General features: G+C 39.0%; 1 protein-coding gene across 7 annotated transcripts in view; it reads right to left on the bottom strand.

Annotated features, from left to right (window-relative positions):
- The window catches only part of VEZT (vezatin, adherens junctions transmembrane protein), an 87989-nt gene that overhangs the window by 66205 nt on the left and 5873 nt on the right, over positions 1 to 15911 (bottom strand). For all 7 annotated transcript variants that reach the window (XM_071552063.1, XM_071552062.1, XM_071552064.1 and 4 more), the window contains exon 2: positions 6619 to 6753. In XM_071552063.1, coding sequence (XP_071408164.1) covers positions 6619 to 6753 — 135 coding nt within the window. The remainder of the gene's footprint in view (positions 1 to 6618; positions 6754 to 15911) is intronic.

Genomic DNA, 15911 nt, shown 5'->3' on the forward strand with positions numbered 1-15911 from the left:
GGCATACTGCTTCAAAATAAAAAAAAAACCACCAAAACTCCATACAGATTGTAACAGCTCAATGTATAAAAGGTGACAGCTTCTTCTGTTTCTCTCTTGTTTTTTGGTTTGTTTTTTTCTTTTTTCATTCCCTTCAGGTTTGTTTCTGTTCTCATGTCCTCCCCAACCCTAAAGTGGCAAATAGAAGAGTAAACCCAAGCAACAGGAGCTTGAAGCTTTGAAGTGTGACCAGCCTGACAGCCCTCTGAAAGGCAGTAACAAGTCTGATGCAGCAAGGCAGAGCAGCCTCAACATCAGAAACTGTCACCCTAAAGTCCTTATGTTTCCACAATTTTTGAAATACATTAATTTGGTGCCCAAAGGTAACATAACTCAAGTCTTTCTTTACATATGTCTTATCTTTTTGTGTACAGTTAGAATTGCAGACCTATGCCAAAAGGAAGTGTTTTAGGTCAGTGGAGAGGTAAACCAACAACATGGATTTCATAATGACAGCTCTTTCCAATACACTGACATCATTGTGGGTTATTAGGAGGACCTATCCCAGCAATTCACACTTAAAGACTATGGAATAGATCCAAGTGATCGTGTTTTGATATTGCTCAAGGGCAATGACATAAATTGGAAGAATGTCACAAAATGCAGGACTAGACTACCTTCCAAGTTTCTTGCAGACTGGTGCAAAAGAAAAATTTTTCAGATTACAAATTGAAGAAAATTGAAATTAAACAAACAAAGGTTTTGCTTTGCATTTGAATTTCAGACAGATATTCCACTCAGAATTGCTTTTCCCTGTATGTCGAAAGCAGGGTACAGAATGAACTGTCCATTTAATTTAAGACTGCCTCTTGAAGCCTACCATTGTCAACTGCTTAGATTTTATTAAGTCTTCGAATTTTTAGCATGAACATTTAAAGCTACACCAAGGATAGTTTTAACTGATGCCAATTCACTAAACTACACCAGAATTACTGAAAAAAAATAGCGTGCTACGTAAGTAGTCTTTAAGTTTATTCTCTATGTTTTCATTTAAAAATAATTCCAGCTTGCATAAACACTCAAACAGGCATGTCAGTGCTTGAAAACATAAACCAAGACAACCCACTGTCTCGGGCTGTGACCCAGCAGAGTACAGCAACAGACTAAATTATTCAGATCCTTGGAGTAGTGTCTCAGTTTGCATTCCCATTGGGAGTGTTACTGACAAGTAAAACAACTTTCCTCAACACAAGTCAGGTCATGTTGCCAATGCTTCTGGAATATTCTTACAGCTTTAGAGCACCATTCAGTCAAACTCTCTGTAAACCAAGTAACAAAGATGGACAACTCCTAACATTTAAAAAACATAATAGTATAGGACATGCAGTTTAGGTACATTCATTTGAATCTAAAAAAAAATTTCTAAGGACTACTTCTCTTTAGTAGAGAAATTCTGTGCATTACAGAAGAAGATAATGCTACATATTAAATACCTTGCAGCCACCCAGAACTAGGGATGGTCCCATGGTGTAAAGGAGAGCACTCTGGACTCTGAATCCCAAGGACCTGAGTTCGAGTCTCAGTGGGGACCGTCCCCTGGCAGTTCAATGCCTCCCTGCCATCCCATCCTGTCAGATCTCGGATGCTCAGCAGGGTCAGCCCTGGTTAGTACCGAGTGCTGTGACAGTCCCGAGGACTTCACTGTCACTGTCACTCTCCAAGCTCGCTTGGCCGTGGCAGATGAACCTTGGGACTTAAACGGTGGGGCCAGTTCTGCGCACGCTGTGCCTCACCTAAAACATCCACTGTGCAGGCTGGAAGGGCACACCCACGTGGGGAGAGCCCTGCCCAGATCTGCGTTCGCGAATTCTGGCCATACATACCCAGAACTAGCATTAACAGGGTGGGAGGCGCAGACAAAGGCAAAGGCCAGGTCCCTCTGCCATCCCACATCAGGTCACCTGCACAGCCACTGAGGGCCAGCCCCAGTGCAACCCTCAGTAGCTGCCTCCAGCACCAGCTCTGTTCTAGTGATGAAATATTATTATATCTAAGATGGAACAAGATGTAACAGTACCATCAACTTAAACATTCAGATATGCACAACAGTCTAGGAAAATGACTAGAAAGGAGAGGTGTAAATAGGAAGAGCAAGATCAAGCAGAATTACCCAAATACGATTTGCAAACACGTTTGCAAACAGTGCTTTTCAGTATCAAGTGACATGAGACCAGAGCTTCATCTCTAACTTCCTCCACAGATAGGTACAGCCAGGAACCCTGCATCTATAACTACTGTGCTACATCACATCCCTACACTCTCAGATGGGAGCCTGGCATTTCATCAGTCTCCAGAACACAGCTTGGAAACACCTTCACAGCTTTTCAGCTCAATGTTCATTAAGACCATATTCTGCTTAGAAAAATCTAAAACACCACCAAACCCACACAGCCTAAGAACTATTTAAGATGTGCTTCAAATTCAACTGATTTCCCTGCCTTTCCTTAAGCCTGAACCACATGCTCTGCCCGTAGGCCAGCAAGACACAACAGAAACATTTGTATAAGCCACTAAGGAACCTCCTTTTCCCCGATTTGGTTTTTGCACTCCGTGAAGATCCCAAAGTAGATCTTTGTTATGCCAAATTCTTGCTGCATGTCACCAGGTTGCAGCTGCACAGTGTTTCTACTTGACTGAATACAAGAGGAGGAAAAAAACCTCAACTCAACTCTAGCTTTTACATTCTTAATTTAATGAAGTGTTTACGCATTGGAAACTTGCTTTTCAGTACAGAAGGAAAATGACACACACATACTAGAAATCACTCAGCACAGAACAACATCTACTCCCTGCAGTCATAGTTACATTAAGACACAAGGAATATCATTTTATATTAGGAGTGTGGGCAGGTACATACTCAGAAATCAGAAACCATTTATTTTCCAGGCATTTTATCATTTCAGTAGACTAAGCCAGCAAAGGCCAAGAGAAAGGAAATGATAACAGCCTTGTGTAAAACTGAGGAAATGACTAGACAGGCAAATTATTTGCCTATATGTCATACAAAAGTTGCAACAAAGCCTCAGATCCTCCTAAATCCAGTCTACTTTTTTAAATGCATGGCCAGCTGCCTCTCCCTCATTCTCCTTCCTTTTGAGACACTCTACCAGAATGGGACACAGAAATCACATGACAGAAACAGACTTTCTGACAAAGGATTACAAAAGAAAAATGTTAATGCTCCCAAACTGGTACTGAACAGCATCAGGAAGAACCTATGGCATTTTATCACTGGAAATTACACACAGTTTTCTTTCTTATTTTCACTATGTATCCGTGTCTAGACAGTGATGAGACAATGTGAACACCATCCGAGTATTTGTAAGAAATGGACAGCCCATTTTCACACACTCACTTCCTTCAAGTTGCCAGGCAAACCATGATGAGTTACTTCTACATTTGACACAATACTGGAGGACTTGCTCCCAGCACAGCACAATTAAGTGTTAAACACTTGATGGGAAGAGAGGGGGGAAAAAACCAGAATACCTGAGGCTTTTAAAAGCAGTATATCTTAACACTTTTGAGGTTCTTAATTCCACAACACTTTTGTACTAAACTCGTTGGAAAATATATACATGAAGACAGTATTATACTGCTTTCTGACTTCCACATAAAGTAATGCAGGTAAGTGGAAGTCCATGCATTACTTCATAGTAATGAACAAATTATAAACCAGGGAAATATGTCATCCTAATTTTCAATTAACAGTGAACAAATTTTAGCATTAAATAAACAAACAAACAAATAAATAAGCATATAATTAAAGACTTTCTGCACTAAGCTAGAATAGGTATCTTCAACACAAATACACCACAAAACTGCCAATAGCTTTAAAGGGAAAATATACTTTCAGATGGTTTCCTGAGGGTTATGGTGAATTCCAGCTGACAATTCTGAAAAGCAAGGGCAGTAGACCTAATACTTTCATGAATACTTTTAAAGATAGTTCACAATAATGAAAATTATGAGCTAAACCCTGATTTAAATTCAGCCTTGCCTTGTGACCACTGATAGAAGCAATCATTTTTACAAATGCAATACCTGTCCACATCAAAAGTAATTACAAAGGAATTCATTCATTAAATTTAAAATAATCTTGCATTAGAAAAACCATTCAAGGAAACATGGAGATGCAGCAAGAAATCACTTTTCCTCCTCCCCTCAGTTAATCTCACAGATCCTCAGCACAGGAAACTGGAGTTCTGCACAAACTCTTTTTCTCTGTGACTGCTGAACTCTTTTGAGAAGCTGTAAACTTTACAAGAACACCACTGAAAAGACCGTACTAAGGGATTCTTTCTGTAGTATGGTTACTTTTTACAGGGTGTCTAATCTGTGTGCTAGGCATGCAGTGGCACTTACTGGTCTGCTCAACAGATATGCACCCTGCATCTTATCTACACGGTCATCTTTGATCAGAAAACGGGGCATGAGAGAAGGGAGACACGGCACTCACACAGGGCTTCAGAAATGGGACCGAGGGTGTGGAGCAAAGTGTGCAGTGCGGCTGCCAAACAGGTAAACACAAACTATGACTAATCCATTCATGAAGAGACTCTAACAGCACTGAAGACCAAAGCAAAATGTTTCACATTGAAGTACCCTGTCTTTTCAAATGGACTAATGAGTGTGTAAGGAAGTTTATACAGTGTGGACTGAGAGTGGTTGAAACGAATATCACGATATGAAAATATGACTCATGAACACTTCTCTGAATACTGATAGATGAATAAGCTTCACACTGCAGCTTCTGAATTTCCACTTAAAAGACTGCACAAGTCAGTCCTTTCAAACACACCATACTCTGGCAAACACTTCAAAAAACACACCTTTTTCCTCAGATCAGAAAAAATCTCTGATGTTATCCACATCAATTCATACACTTCTGAATCTTACCCCACCTAGGATCCTACACAGAGCAGAATAAATTAAAAATCCCACAAGAAAACAATGCTTCTGACCTAAACCAAATGAGAAACCAGAGTAACACACACAGAACTGAAAAAGAATTGTTGAAATAAAGCCTGGATAACTGTGACTAACTTGGCTAATTCTTTGAAGCATCTGAGAACTGAGTAGAGGGTATACATTGAGATGGCATTATTAGAGAAAAGACAGCAAGAAAAGCATCAGCTGTCCTCATTTGTCATCTGATTCCCTATCCACCAAAACCTGCAGGGAGAACTTCTGGACATCTCAGTGCCATATCATACTGCCTGCGTTTGGGAAAAATATTATGTTTACTGGCAGCTAATTGGAAGGGTGGAAGATTCTGGAGCAGGAAAGCAGCAGAGGTGACAAACAAGGAAAGGGGCTGTGAACCTCTGATTTGAAGATGGCAGAAGAGATACAAAGCAGAATTGAACAACAGGAAAATTGAGCTGCATAAGGTTAAAAGCCACAGGAGGCAAGAATCAACTGACCTATGGTGCACCAAGATGGAAGCTACCACAGATGGTGGTGAGAGAGGAGAAAGAAATGACAGCTTTTCAGAGGCAATGCACCAACCCAGGAATGCCTGGTCTGGGCTCGTACCTAAGGCGCTTCCAACTCAGCCTGCAGTGGCCAGGACAGAGGAGTCTGCAGGGTGCCTTTTTCCTCCTGACTTAACACATACTTGGAGCACGTCCACAGAAATCTGAATTCTCCACTGTGAAAGAGTTAGGCAGAAAACTACTGCTCCTCACAGGCTCCATTTAAGTGCTAACGAGAAGACAAACTGATTACCAACTTTTCAACAGATTTGTTGCAAAGAGTTTCCCACATCACCTGTCTTAAAAGAGGAATTTTCTTGCCCACTCCAGAGATCCTCATCTGAATCACATTGCCTGTACACTACCAGTAACAGTAAAATATATTATTGTTAATAAGGAAAACAAAAAATGTGTAGGCCATAGTAGGTGTTAAATGGTCAAATTCTCAATCATAGTTTTAATTACGAAAATGTAAAAAAAAAAATCCACAAGCCTTCACTTGATAGAGAATTACTAAGTCTGAGCGAATTAGGTGATGATTCTTGTCAGCTGTTACTGATAGAAAATTACCATAACCTAAGCACAATTCTACTCTATCATTCAGATTGGTTATTGTATTTATACTTCCCAGAAATCCTCTTTCATAATATGCTTTGGTTATTGTATTTATACTTCCCAGAAGTCCTTTCTTAATATGCTTTGTCACAGACAAAGCTATACTTAGCAACTGAATGCCTGAGAAGGGCTGGGAACTATAAATATTCTGCTCCAGAAAATTAGAAGTTCTATTCCCAGAATGTCATGCATAACATAGTAATATCCACCAAATAAGAAAATTTACAACACTCAAAAAATTACTTATCAAAGTCTTGCTTCCCCAGCTTTGAAAAGCAAAGAAACACTCCAAACTATATGGATTAACCATGAGTTTCCAAACACATTTGTAGACAAGATATGACAACTGTGGTTTATTGTTTGGGCTTTATTCCTTTAATTTTTTAAAATACAGTAAGAGATGTGTTTTTATACTGATTTTGCCTATTTGTGAGCAATGCAGTTCCCTTTTCAGCAGATAAACTCTCAGGAGCAGGAGAGCACTCACCTTCTGGGCAGCGTGCACAGTCCGCTCCCTTTGGCTTTCCGCTGCCGCACATTGCTCCGCCTTCTGCGATACTGATGAACATACTTCAAAATCTGTGTGGCCCAAATCCTGCAGATACTGGTAGAGTGGGGAATTCTGAAAGCAGAGTTATAAAAAGAAAAATGAGAAAAAACAATGGTAAAAGTCATTCCCTGTTTCCCTCAAGGCACAACTGTGAATACAGCAACCACACAACCAGCAATGAACAGATTGAGGAATGTTAAAAATCATTAGAAAAAGGGTTCTGCTCTCTCCAAGGACAGCACTGGCACTCCTGGCAGAGTGACACAGTTATTTAAAAAAATCACACACCACACAAACAAAAAACCCCACCCACCTCCTTTATGCTGCTGACAAAACTACTAATTTACAAATAGATCACCAGACTGTAGGTTTTTACATGTTTAGATATTTATCTATATAAAACTTTGAAAGTTCTTGTTCTCATCTGCACCAGATACCTAGACATACCTAACTCTCATTTTACTGTTTACAACCACACATAAGGCGCTATCTAGACCAGATTTGACGAAAAGGATATTTATGCTAACTGCAGTCCCACTCAGGACATGCAAAGAGACTTAAATTTTAGGAGAAACTCTCAGCAATCAGTCTTACATAGCCTAGTTAGGGATTACTTTTGACCTCTGAAAAACTTTATCGATATTCCATGAGAGCATATGAACACTACCAAACTGCATAGGAAGAACATCAACACATATAAAAAGTAAAAACTTTACAGTAAATAATGCACAGTTATGGAGGTCTACAGAAATAACCACCAACAGAACACTACTACTAATTGTTACATCAACTATCATTAACTTGCTGGTGCAAGCTGGGAAGGTGGCCCAGCTACTCGAACCATGCACCAACATGGCTGGATCTCAAATACTGCTTGCCATACAATAAAACTTGGAAGCAATCATTCACACCAGCTGAACGAATTAACTTGCTACCTCGAGGGATTTTTTTAAACCCATCATCAAAGTGCCATTTTAATTACTCTTTTCTATTTAAAGCATGCAAATTCATACTTTTGCTTGCTCTGTTTGTGTTACTCACAACAGATTCAGTGTCCAGTCATTATTTGAAACTCAAACACTTGTACTAACTTACAGGTACAGACAGACAATCCCCACTCACTCACAATGACAAAGATTGTGCAAAACACTGGGATAGGTTAATGACTCATTTCCTTGTGAGAATTTTTTCAGTGTGACAACACAATCCCATCTCTTTTCCAAGTACCCTTCCTCTATGGCTGAGTACTTTTTCAAAATGCACCCAAACTCTAATTAAACAATGTGCTGTTCTAGACTGGCTGTTTCTCTCCAAGCAGAACATGCTACTTTACCAGAATTACTTAATCAAAATGGAAAGACTAAATAGTAATAATAGGCTAGAATACTTCTCCTATTTAGGATATTGTTAAATAAGTTGAGGACAAAACTCAGAATATAAATGGATATGCATAACCTTGTCTTCTTAAAATGGTTTTCCTACAGAGCCAGTCTGTGCCCTGCCAGCACAGCTGGAATAACCTGAACACCCCCGCACAGGAACCATCAGGATACCAAGGAGGGTTCAATCTGAACCAGTCAGAATTTTCCTCATGTAGATGAAAATAGAGACAAAAGAGTGGGTGAACAAGAGTGTTTTATTCAAAATCAGAGTTTTAATGCTCAGTCCTGGCGGAACTTCAAGGAAATCACACCTAGACTCTTGGCAAACCTGCCCATCATCGTGCCCATACCTGCCACAAGCAAGGCCAGCCATCATTTGACACATGACTACCCTTGTACTTTATTGATATTCACCTACACACAGACAGTTTGCAAAATATCCCAAATATACCAAGGAGTTTTTCCACTAGTATCTCAAGGTGCATCTTTCTTTGGGGCCCATGATGAGAAAATTTTCTAAAAGCTGTTCAAGAAAAACAGTCTATTGCCTTTTATAATGGTTCCATTTCCTCACAAAAATGGACAAAAGGAGGCAGACAGAGAGAGGCACAGAGAGACTGTCCACTGAAGACAAAGAGAATTAGCTAAAATCCTGAAAGTTATGTTTAGTAAGTGTAATATGGCATAGATGTAAGAATGCCCAGTTCTTCCCTTCTACTGTGTATCTGGCAACATTACAACCTTCCATTTAACTGTAATTAGTTGATTTTCTACTGTACCAAAATAGCAAAAATACACCACCTCTCCAAATGTTAATGAAATTTCAATCCCAGTCTAGAAAGAATAATTTTATTTGTTCTTGGAAATAAAGTATCTTACTAGTTTTACATAAAACCCTTCTGACTGACTTTTAGAAGGCTTTTACAGGGCCTCATAATGGGGAGATTTGCAAATTTTTATCACTGCTTGGAATTGGAAATCAGTTTTCTGACTATTGAGCTAGTAAATGAAAATTAATGAAAATTTAACCTGAATGTTCATCACATATTCCTCTAAGTAGATGAGGGTTCTCCTCGTTCAGCTTGTCAGAAAGTACTGAGGCTATTCTAACAGGTTTCTACAGCTCTACATGGTGTCTTTCCTTTTTTTCTAAATATTAGCGGAACTTAAGTTGCGTGTTTTTATAAACTTGAGCCACCAAGAACTATGGTATGACTAAAATCCTGTACGCTGTACGTAAAACCACCACTCTTCCCCTTTCTGAATCCAGTAGAAGCACGCAAGGAGTAAACAAAAAAAGCACTGATTAAGAAGTGGGTTGAAGCCCTTACAAAATTAATTAAGAATCTCAACAAACTGATCATAAAATTCTTCCCCTAAGAGTGAGGTCTCTTGTGTTGTGTAGGCAGTTTTATATTTTGCTCAGAAAATTTGAAGATTACATTCCTCTTCTATTACAAATTTCACTAATGGCAGACATACATTAACCTATGCTAACATAAACCCACATTATTTATTTATTTATTGTATTTTATTTCCCAGATACTGCCTAACAAGCCTGTCACTTGCAAAGCCGTGTGGTCTGTCTAACTCATGGAGAATGTTGCCACCAGTCTATGGAAAGATCTCCCATGACACATGTAAATAATGGCTAGAAAATCCAGTAAAGGAATTATTAAAAGTCGAAGGGTAGATTTTATGTATGTGAACAATGCCACAGAACTTCTAATATTATCAAGGAATGAGAAAATAATTAATCAAGCAACTACAAACCTGCAGCATGATACCATTAAAATATCCTATTCTGTATACTATGGGCTTCAGTAAGAGACAGAAGTACTATACTGAATGCTTACAAAGCACTTTTCATCCTCACAAACCTTTAAAAACAGTAATTAAATTTCACAATGTGTCTGACAACCCACAGATTACAGCTCTGACTTGCTTCCTTACCCAAACCTCTCACTCCTAAATGCCTTCTTTCTCCTAAAAAAAGATCACAGATAAGCACATATTCTTGCATATCCACTTCTAACTGTGAGAAAAGTTCCTTGGTTTCAACTCATGCTGTCATTCATCGCTGTCAAGCTCAGCTGTTTTCACCTGCAAATGCCATAATAATATTAAAAAATATACTTCTTGGTTGGAGACAATAGAAGGGCACTGTCTTTTTTTCCTTCTAGTTTTCTTTGCCCAAAATTCATGCATTCCACTTTACAACAGTCCAACATGAAAAGAAAAAAAAAAGCACAACTGTTTTTACATTTCTGCATATATTATAGATGCTACACCTCTAGTTTAAGAAATTCAGGACATACCAGAAAGTTTATCCTTGCAAGTATTAATAGGGTGTAATCTAAAAAAAAATAGACTTGAGAAAAAACTTTTATCTTAGAATGTGAGGTAAAGGGAAAGCAAGGTTGCTTCAGTGGATGACATGAAAAGAGAATTAAAAATATAAAATGTCATCTTCCTATTACTATAGCATGGTATTATTCCACAGGAACCTATTTCCATGTATTTCTGAATTGTTATGTTCAGCCACTCTCAACTTAGATAATAACTAGACTCATTAGCATTACTCCTGTTTGACAGTCAGGTTGGTTTGTTTATTTCCAGTTGTCTCTGGCAGGACATCGTGGTAATGAATAATGCACAAAGTACAGAAGGAAATTTTCTTTTTTATTATTTCAGCTTATGTTACCATCATTCTACCAGTAACTGATGGGAAACATCTAAAGTAAGTGACGAAACCAAGACAAGGTTGTTCAGCAACATCCTGCATTTATTTCTGATTTTTCTTTTAAGTTTCTTCTTCTAAGTCAATTTCTGAGACCACCAAGATACAACAGACAGGCATTACATTTACAGCCAAGGCACTTTATTATGCTAATTGTCTAAAATGGGCGCTGGAAATGAAACAGTTCCAGGACGGACAGAAGACAAAATGCCATTATTTTTTGGTGTACTTCGTACAAACCATACATGGAAAATCTTGTCAGTAAGTGACGCAAGGTAGGCAATACATTGATGCATTGAGTAGGAACACAGTCTTTGAAAGCTTTAAGAATTAGAGTTTTCTATGGACTCATAGCAGAGACTAAAAACAAAAAATGCACTTACCTTTTTATGACCTTTCTAATTTGCCATAGTTTGTCATACTGCAAGGCACACAATTGTAACAATTCACAGTACAGCACAGGTTTATATAAGCTTCCACTACCAGAATCAAGAAACAAAATCCTTTCCTCCTCATTCACACCTCCCTGGGCATATCTATTTTAGATCCACACTACTAAAAATTATTTCACTCATATACACATGTTTAATTAAAACTTTCCATTTTTCACTGTTGAAAATGGTTGAGCCTCATTCTAAACTCAAGGTATTCTATGTAGGATTAAAGAAGAATACACTAAACAAGTTTTGTTCTGTAACACTTTTCCAATACTTATTTTAATTCCACTTGCCATACAGCACTGAATTGGGTTAGGAAAAACCTGAAGGCTAAACAATGTGTTTGCAGCTCTAAGACTACAGTAAAAATAATAAAAAAATCAAACCCAAGGCAAACATTAATCAGACATAAATTACCTTGCCTACTACAACATGATGGAAAGGCTGTTATAACAGAGAATTCCCTAGCTTCAAGAAAAGAGTTTACTTTTGGTAGACAACTATTCAAGTACTTACATCTAGTACAGCCTTGCAAGCACAGATATCACACTTTAATATGTGAGGCATTTTGTGCCTATTCTGAGAAAAACCTTTGCAATCACAAATCAGATTAAGACACTTCTAGCTTTCATAGTCTTCTCACAACAGCAGCTGAAAATCAAAGCCACACCCATACTAATTTTGCTGATGCATCATGAAGTAAATGACTCAGGATTTCTCCAATAGAAACAGGGGCTTCCTACACCCAAGTTCTTTACTATGATAACATTTACCACTTAGTAAACCCCTGCTCTAGTTTCCAACCACAGCTAATGGAGCAGATTAACCTTAAAAGTAACATTTCATGCAATCACACAAAAAAGAAGGTTTAAAGATCTCTTCTTAAAATATAGATACGTTTTTCAAAGCTGATGTTTCCAATATGTCAAAAACACCGTGGGAGCATAACCACCTCCAAAATAACTACACATTATGAATTATCAATTTAAAACCCCAAAAGATTAAACATTTTTACCACAGTGACAGCAAAGGTTGAGGTACGCTGAACTGGTGGCTAAACTCAGATCAAAACAAACAGTATTGACATTTCCCCCTCCAAACAGATTTGAGAAAGTTGAGCTAACACTCACAGACAGCGCGAGCTTTGTCTCCTGGAAGAGCGTATTCCATTTTTCCCTTCGGTACTGCTCCCATGCACCTGACAGAACCTCGCCCACCTCTCCGTTTCTTTCTGCTTGTCCCTCCAGGATGATCCGAGATGAGAACGAGAAGCAGCTGTCAGTGTAACTGCACCTGTGCCCCTGCACAGTGGCATCTTCCTCACAGCATCAGCGGATGCAGTTTGGAACTCCCCAGGATCATGCGATTTCTCCTGACTAATGTGGCTTTCTAACTGAGGGGAGGGACATGAGGATGACAGATTGCTAAAGGCTTTTAAAAAGATGCTGCATGAAAGAATTATTGCACATTAATCTTACAGGCAGCCATTAATAAGACTTTCCAAGCAACAGTATTTAAAAGCCTCGGTCATATTCTCCTCCTCCTGAGCACTGACTGACAAAGCTCCAGGCGCTGACAGGGCTAAGATTAGACAATGACTTAAAGACAGCAAAGGAGTCATTCAGATTTCCTACTCTGCTACCACTGTCACAGAAGTGCAGAACTTGGTCTCTCCAGCACTACTGGATCAGCTGATTTAGAAGCAGGCTCTGAGAACTACCATAAAGCCATAAATCTATTACTATTCCCGGATATATTCTGATGCACAATCTGTATCTAGCGTTGCATGCACCCACGTGTCCTCAGGAGTTCGGGAAGTTTTACAGCCTGTGTATCACTGTATCCGAGGCACTGGAATGCTCTTTCCTTTGCATTTTCAGCAGGTTGTTGGACATTACTGCCATTGTAGAAAAGCATTAGAAAAAAATATTACATACTAGACAAAACACTGAAATTCACTGAGAGCTCTGGACTATTTACTCATTCAAAAGTGGACCTGCAAAAACAGGTGAAAAGCTGAGAAGGTCCTTTCTGACAGGACAGATGAAAAACAACTGAAGAACCGAAAGTAAAAGGGGTAAATGTTACCTTCCCTGAAGGACACAGCCACAAACCACCTGACTCTGTACCTGGAGCTTTGGGTGGCAAACTCCTGAGCATGCAGGTCATCAGACTAGGCTGATGACACAAGAAGGCTGATTTGTTTTATACCACTTGCTAACAACTCACAGGTTTTACCCCTTGCTTACATTCAAAACTAAATTAATAATTGCACCTGACTGGTAAACAAGTACAGTATTTCTGATGCATTTTGAAAACCTCTTTAAAACACTAGTTCCAAAGAATTAACTTGTTTCTTCATTATAAATCATGCATTTTTACTCCTAATCACAACACATAGTGCACAAACATCTTTACTGAAGTGAAAACCATCTAAGAAACAAAAACGGCAGCTACATTATAAAGATTAAAAAATTATACCAAGCAATTTTTTTATTGAAGTCTCTCAAGAAGCTAATTCATGACTTGAAGTTGTGAGAGCAATCCTGCAGTATTAACCCTCCTGTAAATGACTCCAGAGCAACTGATACCGAGGAGGATTAAAAAACAGACCTCAAAATTTACTCTGGATCATCACATACTTTTGTCTTAAAATATTCTATTAGAAATAGTCAAGGCAATAGGGGTTTACACACCATACACAGCACATGTAATACTTTGATCTATCCATTCAGATATCCATAAATGCCTGATGAGTTGACTTGGCCTCTGGAAAGGCCAGACTGTTTTTTACACAGTTTTAAGCTTGTAATTTCTTTTCTTTTATGCCTGTTATCACCTGTCTCCAACTCATGTGATAAAAAGGAGCAAAGCCTGTTCCCCCCTTCTTCTTAGCAAACTGCTGAGAAGCAAAATATCTGAAATATTCCATCCTTCGGTAGTCCAAGTGCCTCTACATTACACTGCAATTTTCAGCAATGCTGTCTCCCCAGGCTGTCTTTGCATGGTCAATTTAATCTGCCATTACCAGTGGTTGCAGCTGAAAGCTAAAGTACCGTTTAGAACACTGAAGGTAATATTCATGGAGCCAAATAGTGAGATGGAACGAAGAACTGATCTGATCATCAAAAAAAGAGACTCAACCTTTTTCTTTTATTTCTTCACCAGGTTATAGTCTAATCAGTCTCCTGAGCCATCTTACAGCATCACCCACAAATCCAGGTGCCAGCATAAGGAGGAGGATGAGAGTAAGCCAGAAAAGAGTGAGGCGTAAACACCTTTGCTGGCAACAGCCCACACTTCAGACAGACAAGGCACAGTCCCAGAACCAGCTCATCAGAACAACAAGTTAACGGGGGCTTTGACAGAGCTGTGTATTTAAGACTGGCTTTATTTCATGCATATGTATAAAATGAGAGTACTCCACCTTTAGTCCACCTAGTATTTGGTGAGAAAAATCCTGCTGAGGGCACAATACTCACAGTAACATCAAAGGGGTGTGACTATTCCTTTTACAGCTTCTTTTTCCTGTGTTTGAGACATTGTTTTTTACAATACAAGCCTGATGCGCAACAAAAATCACATTATTTTGCAAATCCTAATGTTTCCAGGTTTTTGAATGAAAGTGACCTAAAATTCTCATCACCACAATTTCAGAGGTTAGATTCCCTGAGGTTTTCATTTAGTTTTGCTTTATTTTTTAAACAAAAAAGTTTTAGAACAGTTAATTTATGTGAAGAAAGCATTTGTGAAAACACACAACTGAGTGTTTTGATAAAAGATAAACTCATTTAAAACCATGGTTTAAAAGGGTTCAGAGGAGGATTTGAATATCTCAATTTAGTGATGCACCAGTATCCTAAGCAGAGAAATACCACGTTTTACTGTTGTAGGTATACAGAGAACAGATTGGCTAACAGCTGTTCTGAACATAGCTGTATGATGCTGGGAAATGGTGGTGCCTCTCCCTGGAATCTCCCCTTAAATCTTACAGAAATATGTGCACCAGAACATTCTGTGTAGGCACCCTCCATGGCCCTCAGCACCAAGCAGCATCTTGGTTTGATGCCTAAATAAGCAGAGTCATCTTTCTGGACTGGACACCTGAACACCTTGTGATGTTGCCCAACACTACATGTTTGTGCCACGTCCCCAAGCAGATCCCACCGTTCCGACCTCCTCCCCACACAAGCCTGACCCCGTGCCAGGGAGTTGCCAGCTCTGTTGGCCTTGGTGTTTCCTTTCTCTCTTAGAGAATGTTCCTTACAAATCACTTCCCCACTGTCTTCAGGACTCATTTCTCACATCAGCTTCTTCCTCTACAGCAAGAAGACAAGGAATGCAGACCATGTCTCTTCAAACTCCGGAAAGTGTAACTATTTCTGTGCATACTTTTGTTCAATGATGGGAAGATGATGGCGTGAGCAAGGGCTGGCTGTGAATGGGAGCACCTGTGACACATTCAAAATCTTTGTCTGGGTCTGTGGGTTCCAATTCTACGTTCAGTAGAGCTGTGTTCAATATTTTACATAAATACAGACTTCTGAATTGGGACATGAGATTTTTCAATCTCTTTGTGTTCAACATCAGTTTGGTTTTTTTCTAAGTATAGATTAGTATAGATTCTGAGATTTGATGCAGACAGGTGAGCCAAAGAAAGACTCATTTTGT

The sequence above is a fragment of the Pithys albifrons genome, chromosome 3 (genome assembly GCF_047495875.1).
Source record: "Pithys albifrons albifrons isolate INPA30051 chromosome 3, PitAlb_v1, whole genome shotgun sequence".
Lineage (NCBI taxonomy): Eukaryota > Metazoa > Chordata > Aves > Passeriformes > Thamnophilidae > Pithys > Pithys albifrons.